Source organism: Orycteropus afer, unplaced genomic scaffold (genome assembly GCF_000298275.1).
Source record: "Orycteropus afer afer isolate SDZICR_OR568_19922 unplaced genomic scaffold, OryAfe1.0 scaffold00094, whole genome shotgun sequence".
Taxonomy (NCBI): Eukaryota; Metazoa; Chordata; class Mammalia; order Tubulidentata; family Orycteropodidae; genus Orycteropus; species Orycteropus afer.
The window spans coordinates 9,680,663-9,694,135 of NW_006921681.1; the positions used below are offsets into that span (position 1 = coordinate 9,680,663).

General features: G+C 38.2%; 1 protein-coding gene across 1 annotated transcript in view; it reads left to right on the forward strand.

The window, feature by feature from the left end:
* The window catches only part of VPS13D (vacuolar protein sorting 13 homolog D), a 435,877-nt gene that overhangs the window by 138,458 nt on the left and 283,946 nt on the right, over window positions 1-13,473 (forward strand). The window contains exons 29-31 of the mRNA XM_007942672.2: window positions 2,162-2,374; window positions 5,952-6,217; window positions 11,853-11,986. Coding sequence (XP_007940863.1) covers window positions 2,162-2,374; window positions 5,952-6,217; window positions 11,853-11,986 — 613 coding nt within the window. The remainder of the gene's footprint in view (window positions 1-2,161; window positions 2,375-5,951; window positions 6,218-11,852; window positions 11,987-13,473) is intronic.

Below are 13,473 nucleotides of genomic sequence, written 5' to 3' on the forward strand. Positions count from 1 at the left end.
CCTAAAAAAAAAAAAAAAAAAAAATCATTGGCGTCAAGTTGATTCCGAAGCATAGTGACCCTGTAGGACAGAGTAGAATTGCCTCATAGGCTTTCTAAGGCTGTAACCTTTAAGGAAGGAGACTATCTCATCTTTCTCCCATGGAGTGGCTGGTGAGTCGAACTGCCAACTTTTTGGGTAGCAGCCAAGTGCTTACCAGTGGCTTAAAACAATAGAGATGTATTCCTCCTTCAAAGTACATCTCCCTTCTAGGTCTCTGAGGTGTTCTGCTCATTTTGGTCTCTCAGGCTGACAGGAACCAGCATGGTGATGAGCTAGAGAGTTAAATAAGAGCTCTTAGATGGGAGAGTAGTGGTGGGGGGAGGTTTCTTGAATGACAATCAAAGTGCTCTGTCACATCTCATTGGCCAGAAGCTAGTCACATGGTTCTACACATCTCCAGAGGGGCCAGGAAGTACAATCTGATCGTGTACATCCAAAAAACCTCCCAAAATCCAAGCTCACTGCTGTGGAGTTGGCCCTGACTCATAGCGACCCCTTCTTGGGTTTCCAAGGTGGTATTTCTATAGAAGTAGATTGCTCAACCTTCCTTCCGAGGAGTGACTATTGGGTTTGAACCGCCAGCCTTCTGGTTAGCAGTCAAGTGCCTTAGGCACTATGCCTCCAGAGCTCCCTCTACTGTGTACATAGACACCCAGAATTATTTGGTGAGCAGCACTCATGACCACCTTAGAAATCAACACATAAAAGTTTGAGGATTTCACTTAAAAAGTCTGGATATCAACTTCTTTTGAAAAATAGGAAGCTTTGGCAGTACCGGACCCATATTCTCACTTAGAAGCATCCGGAAGCTGAGTAGCACCTGTTCTGTTTAAATAGGCGATGTGCTTACCTAAGAATTTACTTATTTATCAGTGTTGACATGAATTTGTAATTACTGGTATAGAACTTCAAAGAGTGCAGTGTGTTTTTATACATACTAAGCTTATTTTTCATTTTGATCTTTAACAACTCTTTGAGATAGCTAGGTCTCTCTTTTCCAGATCAAATTTTTGACTGGCATAATGAAGTCATGTGGCTGGAAAAGTGGTAGGCCTAATACTTGAAAACAGGATTTCAAGGCTAGTGTCTTCCCCACTGAGCCACGCTATTCTATTTTGTCTTCCTCTTAAAGGTCGATCATAGTCTGTATCTAACTCAGTTGATGAGAGTTTGGTACATTGAAGCTGGGGTCCCAGATATATTGGTGATCTAGCACTTTTTTCCTGATGATTGGCTATACCTTCAGTTTTTGTCAGCACAGGGAAAGGTTCATAATTCTGTATGCCTTGTCATGATTGTACTAAGTATGAATTGCTCACTGCCACTTTTCCTACTATTACAAAAAGGAGTTCCAATTGAATTTCCTCTTGGTAGATTGGTTGTTTTATTTCTTTATATGAAGAGCATCATTTATTCTGGATGTTTGCGGTAAGCTGTGGTGGTGGTCTTAATTAAAAATTCCAGGCAGACTGGAAACTGAATCTTCCAGGAAGGCTAGTTGCTGGTAGAGAAAAGACTAGAGTATGAGGGCATGGTAAGAAAGGAAATTAATTTCTTTATCTAAGGGGACCCTTGATAAGTTAAATAAGCAATTCTATTTTAGATTCCAGAGGGACTAGAAAGGAGTTCTGGTAGCCTAGTGTCTAAGGCATTTGACTGCTAAAGGCTGGTGGTTCAAATCCACCAGCCACTCCTTAGAAGGAAGATTGGGTGATCTACTTCTGTAGTGATACTGTCTTGGAAACCCAAGGAGGGGTTATTATGAGTCAGATCAGATTCCACGACAGCGAGAGAAAGGGTTTGGGGATTATTACAGATATATGACTGCCTTAAACTTATGGTGGGGAATGGGAATGAATGCAATATTGTTCTTCATGAAGTTCCTGTGGACAGGATTATCTCTGTTAATGGCAAAGAAGGAAACCAGGGCCAAATAACACTGAATCTATTTTAATTGGTCTGATAAAAAAATTAGCAAAAGATCTCTGAAAGAAGCTGTTCTTCTCTTCAGTATGTTGATATAGTTATGATTTTGTTGTGTCCTTATCTTGAATGCACATGATTTTATAAAATGGAAGCGTTATGTTGAACATCTTAACTACTTTCTTCTCCTTCTTAGATTTGATTTCAAGAAATGTAAATTACTCTATGAGAGTTTTTCCAACCAAACCAAGTCCATTAACTTGGTTTCCCATTCCATGATGGCTTTTGACACCCGCTATGCTGGGCAGAAGACCAGCCCTGGCGTGACAAACGTGTTCAACTGTATCTTTCAGCCGTCCAAGAACAGCAGCACTACCCAAGGGTCCATTCAGATTGAACTGCATTTCAGGTATTAGGATCCAGCCCCTGGGACTTGGCTTTTCTTTGTCAAGATATTTCTTTTTGTGGACAGCACACCAAGTCTATGTTGGCTAAAGAATATTGAAGTGTTTGAGAAATCACTAAAAAAGAAATTAGATAATGATTTAAGAGTTTAATGTACTATATACCCCCCCCCCCCCACACACACACACCCAATGCCATGGACATAGTATTCTTGTAACCTTGCAGTTTCTTTTATTGGCCAAAAGAGGTCTCTGTTGCCCTAAAAAAACAAAACAGTTCACAATTGAGTCAAGTCCTTAAAATAAACCTCCTCCTCCCTGTAGTTGTGAACTATTTTAATATAGAGAGCAACTTAGAGAAGGGAGAAATTATTCTGGTTAAGAAAGAAGGAAAAATGAAAACAAAACAAAACAAGAAACATTTGGTCTATATAAATAATGGAAAGAAGGGTGGTTTAGATTTACATTACTTATTTACCATTAAGCCTTGCTGACTCACTTCTCTATGTATCAAGAGCTTTAGCCTTTTTGCACTGGATTATACTTTTCTTCCTGGCATTATGAGAATCACTGTTGTATGTGGAAAGAGCATATGTTTTGGAATCAGAACAGGGCTTAAAACCTTGATCGATCACTTCCCAGCCACGTGTCCTGGGACAAGTTGTTTATTGTTTTTTTCCACACATAATGCACCCACGCGTATAATGCTTGTAAAAATAATGCACAGGGTGGGAGGTACACAGTTGGCAAAATGTGTAATGCATAAGTTATTTGCATAAAAATAAGCAATCTCTTTGAGGAGCAATTTTCTCTTCTGTAAAATAGAAAGAAATAACTGTATCCATTTCATAGGGTTGATATAATAATTAAATGAGCTAGAACTGGCATATTGCTTGACATAGTAGCAGACATGGTAGCTGTTATTATTCCTGAAGTAGTTTGTGTTATTTTATAATATACTACTGAGAGGTTTGATGATTAAGGAACACAGATCTGAAAACTAAAAATTATATCTCATCTAAATATTTCCTTCAATGAAAGTCCAGAAGCAGACCTTTGGAACTAATGTGAGTTTAATTTAATTAATGTTTAATGTCATCAGATGTGTAAATGTAAACCAGTGAGTAGAAAGGCTGGGGAGAACCTTAGTAGTTATGCAAAAAAAGAAAAAAAAAATCATTAAGACTATTCTTGTATTTATATATGCATGACATTTCTATGAGCTTTCAACGAATTCCTTAGGGTTCAAATTTTTTTAGAGAGAGGTCATAGTCTCTCCCTGTACCCTTAGAAAGTCTAGCAAAGCAGACATTTAAACTCTTGCACGAACTTTTAAAAAGTTCAGTAATAAGAATGCTAGTTGTGTCTTATTGAGCCCTACAGTGAGCCAGGCATTTTGCCTACTGTTAATTCAACCCTCACAATAAGGCTGCAAATTGGGTGACTTTTTCCCCATTTTATAGGTGCAAAAGTAGAAGCTTGAAGGAGTTAAGGAACTCTTCCAAGGTTATGCAACTAGTAAGTGAAGTATCTGAGTTCAAACCTAGATCTCTGACTTCACAACCCATAACCTCAGGCCCACCAAGCTTCTAGTTTTTGGGCTGATTGCTGTCAGATAAGTTGATTGTGATTTGCTTTTCCTTTCTTTGAAGATGATGTTTAGTTGAATAAGAGGTTTGCACATATTTGGTCCACCTGCAGAAACAATTCCTTTCTGGATTTGCTTTATTATTCTTATTGATATGATTTCACAAACTACCAGCTAGTTATTCTACCTGTCACATTTTTAAATTATAAGAGGATGTGGAGCCTTGAAATGTTATTCTGGACTGAGTATCCCACTTTGATATATAACTTCTTGGATGTGGTGACAAAAGCCTTACCTTGCTTTTTGCTAACAGAAATACTATTGTTAGTGAGAGGGTTAAATTGCTGTCTTGATTGGAACTTTTGAATGCTTTCTGTGTCTCAAGAAGAATTGCTTTTCTGTTGAGATTTTCTGTGTCAAATATAAATCACTTCACAGTGTTTAAAGGCTTGAAATACTTTCCAGAAAAGGGATCAGACATACTTTGACTTTCCAGTGAGTGTCTAGCTCTGACAATCTATGTTCAAAATGGGGTGGAAAATTTTTACTGAGGGCAACATTTTTTCTCTATTACTAAAGGGAAAGTGTTTTTGTGGAAAACACTGGGTCTGTGTGGAGAGAGACGTGCATCATTGTGTCCTTTCTCTGGAGGCATTGAGCCAGGTTTTGGAGAAATGAAGGACGAGAAAAATCAGCCTTAGCGGTGTCTCCAAATCCGCTTTTCCTGAATAGAAGCTCCCTTTAGGGCAGGGAACCAGGTACATGTAGTAGGTAGAGCTCTAGAATCCTCTTCTGGGCTATAGAATCAAGTTCAACCTTGAATACCCTAATGAGATATCCTTAACCCTATTTCCTATCCTGTCCTACCCAGCTCTACTTACTCATAGGTCCTGTCTAAGCCTCTTACCGTACTGGGGGTTGAGGAAAAGCCTGAGATTCCTCCTTGGGCCATCACCTCAAATACAGAATGTGGATTATTGGGTACTAGTATCCACCCTTTTGTCCCTGCCCCTGTCTTGCCACCTCCAGAGTGCTAGGAGATATACCTGTGGTAGCTGTCATCTTGTTTATTTATCTTCCTTCTCAGGCTAAAAGATCTGAGCTGTCAGGTTGGTTTCAGCTAGAGACACACTGTCTATTGTATATAAGCTTGGGGTTTATAAAGAAGTGATTCTAGATTCTAAGAAAGAGTATCTCATTAGTCTTCTTGAAGTAGCTGTAGGGAAGGAAACTGATACCTACTATGTGTCTGGTGCTTTATCTCTTATAGTATTTCTCATTTTATAAGTGAGGAAACAGAGAAAGTAGGTGACTTATCCAAGGTAACACAACTTGTTAGTAACAGAATTTAAGCCTGGGTCTCTGACTTCAAAGCCTCTGCTGTATTCACTACACTAGGGTTCTTCAACCTCTGCATTGTTGATGTATTGGGTCAGATAATTCTTCATTGTGTGGGCTGTCCCATGCTTTGTATGATGTTTAGCATCATACCTGGCCTCTGCTGACTAGATGCCAATAGCAACTTCCCCACTTGTAACAGTGAAAATGTCTGTAGACATTGCCAGATGTCTCCTAGGGGGCAAAATCACCCCTCGTTGTAGCATAGTGGCTAAAAGCACTTGACTGCTAACCAGAAGGCTGGCGGTTCAAACCCACCAGCCACTCCTCAGAAGGAAGGTTGGGCAATCCTACTTCCGCAGTGATACTGCCTCGGAAACCCAAGGAGGGGTCGCTATGAGTCGGGGCCGACTCGACGGCAAACAACAACAACAACAACACTATGCTGCTTTCCTATGCACATTTCTTCTTGTTTAAAAATGCGATTAACTTTTGAGAAACGTGCAATGAATGTATAATTAAGCCAGTGTTCTAACTTTATTGATACTCAATATTGCCAGTTTAGAAAATACTAGAAAAACCTGCCCAAACCTAATAATTTATCAATTATAGGAATGTTTATTAATGTTCTTTTTTCCCTATCTTTTTTCTTGTAGATCTACCAAGGATTCCTCCTGTTTCACAGTAGTTCTCAACAATCTGCGTGTGTTTCTCATATTTGACTGGCTACTGTTAGTCCATGATTTTCTCCACACTCCTAGTGACGTTAAGAAACAAGATAACGTTGCTCCTTTTTACCACCGGAACTCCGGCAGTGAATCTGTTGTAGTTCCCAAAACTGTGAAGAGTGGGGTAGTTACCAAACGGTCTTCCCTTCCTGTGCCCACTGAAAGGCACCTGGAGGTCAAGGTCAATGTAACAGGTGATTTTATATATAGGTGTGATTCATTAATTCTTAATTTTGATGTTAGGTTCAATATGTATCTTGCAGAATAACTTCTTTTTTTTTTTTTTGACATAAGTACTTACATATTTGCACCTCTTACAGAACAAGTATCAAAGTTCTTGATCTCCCTTTTCAGATGTGAACTGCCTGACCCACATTGAAGACTGTAGAAGTCACTTGTCCTCCTCTACCATCCTACTTCACTCTTAGGCACCCACCTGGGCACCTGGGCAGTGGCTTTTTTCCCCAGTGTTAAATGGCTTCAATTTTCTGTTTCATTTTTAGAGCCCAAACAGATGTGTCTTATTGAATTTAGGCAAATTTGGTACAGACAGCCCCTGGATTATGAATGTCTGACTTACATACACCATGTAGATATGAACTAACCCCTGTAAAGCCACAGTATGAATTAAAAATTTGATGTACATGCAGTAGTTTGCAATAACCAATAGGTTCTATTTTGTGATGCACATTAAAACATTATTATTATCACTGTATTATTATGCTAAATATATTTTAGTATATCTGGAAGTGTTTTTTTTAATGTTTTTTATGCATAGAAAGGTAAATTCTATACTAAAACAAACATTTGACTAACTGACATTAGATACAAATTGTATCTGACTATTTCAATTTACATACAAATTTGACCTCAAGACAGAATTAGGAAAAGAACTTGTTTGTAATCCAGGGATTGCCATTATGTGGACCACCATTTCCTTCCTAGTCTATCTTAGTCCGGAAGGTCTATTGAAACCTGCCCACTATGGGTGACCCTGCTGGTGTTTCAGATCCTGGTAGCATGGCTTTCAACATCACAGCAACACACAAGTCACCACAGTCTGACAAATTGATGTGGTGGCCCACTTCTGAAAAAATGGGCCACTAAAAACCTTATGAATAGCAGGGAAACATTGTCTGATACAGTGCTGGAAGATGAGCCCCTTAGATTGGAGGACACTAAAATACAACTAAGGAAGAGCTGCCTCCTAAAAGTAAAGTCAACCTTAATGACATGGAAAGAATAAATGGTTCAGGACCTTCATTTGCTGATGTGGCATGACTCAAAATGAGAAGAAACAGCTGCAAACACCCATTAATAATCAGAAAATGGAATGTACCAAATATGAATCTAGGAAAATTGGAAGTTGTCAAAAAGGAAATGGAATGCACAAAGATCGATATCCTAGGAGGCATTAGTGAGCTGAGATGAACTGGTATTGGCTATTTTGAATTGGACAATAATATGGTCTAGTATGCTAGGAATGACAAAGAGGAATGAAGTCACATTCATTGTCAAAAAGAACATTTCAGGATCTATCCTGACATACAACACTGTCAGTGTTAGTATAATATCCCTATGCTTATAAGGAAGACCAATTAATACTACTATTATTTAAATTCACATGCAAACCACTAAAGTCAAAGATGAAGAAATTGAAGATGTTTACCAACTTCTGTAGTCTGAAGTTGACCAAACATGCAATCAAGATGTATTGCCAATTACTGGTAATTGGAATATAAATGTTGGAAATGAAGCATTGGTAGTTGGTAAATATAGCCTTGGTGATAGAAATGATGCCAGAGAGCGTATGATAGAATTTTCCATAGCCAATGACTTATTCATTGCAAATACCTTTTTTCAACAATGTAAACAGTGACTATACATGTGTATATACATGTGTACCATTCCATGTCAGATGGAATACACAAGAATCAAATGAACTATGTCTGTGAAAGAGATGATGGAGATGCTCAATATCATTAGTCAGAACAAGGCCAGGGGCCAACTGTAGAACAGACCATCAATTGCTCAGATGCAAGTTTAAGTTGAAACTGAAGAAAATTAAGAGAAATCCATGAGAGCCAAAATACGACCTTGAGTGTATCACACCTGAATTTAGAGACCTTCTGAAGAATGGATTTAGTGCACTGAGTACCAGTGACCAAAGACCAGAGGAATTAAGAACAGATGAGTTGTGGGATGACATCAAGGACATTATGCATGAAGAAAGCAAAAGGTCATTTAAAAGACAGGAAAGAAAGAAAAGACTAAAATGGATGTCAGAAGAGACTCTGAAATTTCTCTTGAATGTGAAGTAGCTAAAACGAATAGAAGAAATAATGGAGTAAAAGAGCTGAGCACAAGATTTCAAAGGATGGCTTGGGAAGACAAAGTAAAATTTATAATGAAATGTGAAAAGACCTGGAGTTAAAACATCAAAAGTGAAGAACATGCTTTGGCATTTCTCAAGCTGAAAAAACGCAAGAAAAAATTCAGGTGTAGAGTTGCACTATTGAAGGATTCTATGGGCAAAATACTGAACAATGCAGGAAGCATCAAAAGAAGATGAAAGGAATACACAGAGTCACTGTACCAAAAAGAATTGGTCAATGTTCAATCATTTCTTTAGGTACCATATGATGAAGATCTAATGGTATTGAAGGAAGAAGTAAGTCCAAGATGCACTGAAGGAATTGGTGAAAAACAAGACTCCAGGAGTTGATGGAATACCCATTGAGATGTTTCAACAAATGTATCCAACACTGTAAGTACTCACTCACTTATGCCAAGAAATTTGGAAGACAAGTACCTGGCCAACTCAGGGGAAGAGATCCATTATCTGTGCCCATTCCAAAGAAAGATGATCCAACAGAATGTGGAAATTATCAAACAACTTCACTGATATCACATGCAAGTAAAATGTTGCTGGCTATAATAAAAAATGGTTGTATCAGTACATACACAAGGAACTTACAGAAATTCAAGCCTGATTCAGAAGAGGATATAGAATGAGGATATCATTGTTGATGCCACATGGATCTTGCTGAAACAAAGATTAACCAGAAAGACGTTTACCTGTGTTTTATTGACTATGCAAAGGCATTCAAATATGTGGATCATTAAAAATTATGGATAGCCTTGAGAAGAATGGGAATTCCAGAGCACTGAATTGTGCTCATGAGGACCAAGAGACAGTTGTTCAAACAGAACAAGGGGATACTGCATGGTTTAAAATCAGGAGAGGTGTGCCCCAGGGCTGTATCCTTTCACCATACTTGTTTAGTTGTATAGTGAGCAAATAATCTGAGAAGCTGGACCATGGAGAAGAACACAGCATCAGGATTAGAGGAAGACTAACAGCCTGTAATATGGAGGTTACATAACTTGGCTTGCTGAAAGTTAAGACAACCTGAAGCATTTGTTGATGGAGATCAAAGAGTACAGTCTTCAGTATGGATTATACCTCAGGATAAAGAAAACAAAAATCCTTACAACTGGACCAAGAAGGAGCATCATGATAAATGGAGAAAACATTGAAGTTATCAAGGATTTCATTTTACTTAGATCCATAGTCAACACCCGTAGAAGCAGCAGTCAAGAAATCAAATGACATATTGCATTGGGCAAATCTGCTGCAGAAGACCTTTTTAAAATGTTAAGGAGCAAAGATTTTACTTTGAAGACTAAAGTGTGCCTGACTGAAGCCATAGTCTTTTTAGTAGCCTTGTATTCATCTGAAAACTGGAGAATGATTAAGAAAGACTGAAGTAGAATTGATATATTTGAATTATGGTATTGGTGAAGAATATTGAATATACCATGGACTGCCAAAAGAATGAATAACTCTTAGAGGAAGTAGAGCCAGAATGCTCCTTAGAAGCAAGAATGACCAGACTTCATCTCTTATATACTTTGGTCATGTTATCAGGAGGGACCAGTCCGTAGAGTAAGATATCGTGCTTGATGTAGTGGAGGGTCAGGAAAAAGGGAAAGACCCTTAACAAGATGGACTGACATAGTGGCTGCAACGATGGGCTCAAGCATAGCACGGATTGTGGGATGGCAAATGACTGGGCAGTGTTTTGTTCTGTTACACAGGGTTGCTATGAATCAAAACCAACTTGCCGACACCTACGAACAACCTGTATGTGAAAATCTAAGTTTAGAAGATCAGTAAGTGGGAATTGCAGGCTTTGAACCAGTTCATTCCAGTTTGACTTCCCGCTGAGAATTTGCTTTTCCACCCCAGATATACTGAATCACAATCTGCATTTTCACAAGATCCTCATGTGATTCTTATATGCACATAAGATCTTGTTAAAATACAGATTCTGATTCAGTATATCTGGAGTGGAAATGTAAATTTTCAATGGGGTAGAAAGTCCTGGGGGATTGTTACTTTATAAAAACAATATACACAGTTCCCAGATTATGAATATGTATGTAAGTCAGAGAGGTTAGGTACAGTACATTTGTATCTAACATCAGTTAGTGAAATATTTGTGTTAGTATATAGGTATTTTTTTATGCATGAAAAACATTAAAGAAATACTTTCAGGCACACTAAAACATCTTTAACATAGTAATATGATAATAATAATAGTAATAATATTTTGATGCAATTAACAAAGTAGGGGCCGTTTGTTATTATGAACCATTTTATGTTCCTCAAATAATAGGCTTTATGGGGGTTGGTTCCTAACTACAGGTTGTACCCGAGTCAAGATGGATGTTCGTAACCTGGGAACTGCCTGGATTTTCTTTTACAAATGGGTTTACTATGGTTTTTGTTAAGTAGGGAACTCTTCTAGCACATCTGTATGTATTTGTGTATTTATTTTTATAAATACACTCTCTCTAAGGAGCTCTGGTGGTGTAGTGTATAAGGCATTTGTCTGCTAACCACAAGGCTGGCGGTTCAAACCCATCAGCCACTACTCAGAAGGAAGATTGGGCAATCTACTTCTGTACATTCTGCCTTGGTAACCCAAGGAGGGGTTGCTATGATTCCAGTTGACTCGATGGCAGTGAGTATGGTTTATGTGTGGTTTTGAAGAAGCTAAATAGCACAATGCATTTTAATCAGATTTTGTTTCAAAAATTTGATATGTACACAGTTTTTGATGAAAACACACAGTGTAAATCAGAGTAAACTTGCCATGTACAAACAAGCAGAAACTGTCTACATCTAATGGTTTCATAAATCTCTGCATTCACTTATATATATATTTATATATTCTTAATGAACAACTTGAACAACTACATAGATGACATAGTACCTTATGTTGCCTGACCAATGTTAGCATCTGAATCTATTTCCTGTGATTTGAAAGCAGATCATCCATTGGAAAAGGGATGATTTTTTTCTGATTCTATCTGTTAGGCCTTCTAGGAGACCTTGCTTAAAAACATATTCTGAAGTGAGAAACTAGATCCCAAATCTTGCCTGTCTGTGTATGCTCTGTTGGCTCAGCTGTGCCTGGCCAGATACAGAGAATTTTTTCAGGCTGATAATAAAGCAAAAGTAAAGCACTAGGCAGTGTTCTGTTCTGTTACACAGCATTGCTATGAATCAAAACCAACTTGCCAACACCTAACGACAACCTGTATGTAAAAATCTGAGTTTAGAAAATCAGTAAGTGGGGATTACAGGCTTTGAACCAGTTCATTCCAGTTTGACTTCCTTGGTATCTTGGCAGATACCCTAGGGAACAGAGCTTACTGGTTAGTGTTCTCCCCTGGTGGAACTGTGCTGTTCAGTTTGCAGCAGCCTGGAGTTTTCCAACTTCCCAGCTTCAGCTTGAGTGATGCTACTGTCCTTTCCAGGCACGGAGTTTGTGGTGGTTGAAGATGTGTCCTGCTTCGATACCAATGCCATTATTCTGAAAGGCACCACAGTGCTCACCTATAAGCCCCGATTTATTGATCGACCCTTTTCTGGAAGTTTGTTTGGCATCGAGGTAAGGAGTCTATGTATTGTTCAAGATACTACGTGTTTGACTCAAGAGAAAAACATCTGGAAGAAAACTTTACCTCTTAAACTTTGACTAGGGGAACTAATTCATGGAATCGGAGCACCCTTGGCCTCCATTCATTTCCATTTTCTCTTCATACCTGCCAGGTTATTCTAATGTGTAAATTTAGTCCTTTAATCTTAGACTGTAAATATGCAGAGGGTCTTTACCTTTTTCTCTTACATTCTCCCATTTTCAAGAAGTTCCAGGGGACTATTCTAGTCCTCTTGTTATTGCTCTAGTTTTGTAGGACTAGTCTTCCACAAGTTTGTGAAGGTGAGGAAATGATCTTCTGTGGACTGCTTATCCCTAGAAAGAGCTAGGGCTTCATGGTAATGAAAGCTTGTTTATAAAGGATTTTATGTTTAATCCTTCCAGTCCTGAAAGCCCAGATCTGGAGAACAATGTGTGATCATGAGGAGTGAATCTCTAAAACTGGTACTTTAGGGTGTGTTGTAATCAATCTCATGAAGAGATTATTTGTGTCAAATGGCCTTTGTAGCCTGTAAATTACATTATACAGTATTAAGCAAAAATTTGCTGTCTCCTTTTAAGCTACACATTGTAGGGACAGAAGGGGAAATGAGAAAGATGATTATTTCTATTAAATGCTCTCAATTCATTGATCTCAGCAAATACTCCTCTTCTTACCATATTAGAGTATTTGGTCAGGGCTAGCTGGTGCTAGTCATCATTTCCTTTCCCTTTGCAACTGAACTTCTTTGTGCCCTGTTCTTTCCAGTGGTATTACTCAGAGGTTGAATAAAACTTATTTTTGTTCTGAGCAGCATATTTATTTAGTCAGATAAAGATGAGTAAAACATGTAGAGATTTCACTTTTTGACCACTTGTTTTCCTCATGTAAAGAAATCTCCACTTGTGAGGAAGGATTTGCATGCTGGTATAGTGTGAGTTGCAATTCATCTGCTTTCTAAGCCACTACAATACAAGCTTTGAATGGAAAATCTTGGTGATTGATTAATGAACTGTCAGGTACAATTGGGTTTTGTGTAGCAGAAGCCCCTGAAGGAAAAAGGAAAATGAAACTTTTCTGCTCCAAAGTCTTAGAAAAACTGCATGGCAAAATATTTGAGATTCTTGGAAACTCGTTTCAGTCTTTTTTTTTTTAGGCAGCCCAATTGAATCTGAATTTTCAGAGTTCTTTGATACGTCGTTAGGGAAGAACTTATAGAGAGCATAATGAACCAATTTTGAAGATAATAAAGGACTTTAATGTCACATGTTTTTCGGTAGTGCTAGAAAATACAAGAAAAAAAGGAGGGAGGGAGGACAAGGGAGATTAAAGTGAATACTTTCTCTTCTCTTTGTACTCTTCTTAAATAAATGCAAAACAATTTGGTTCTAGAATGGGAGCCCTTCCTTTTTCCCTCCCTCCCTTCTCTCTCATAATTTTTTTTTTTTTTTTTTTAATT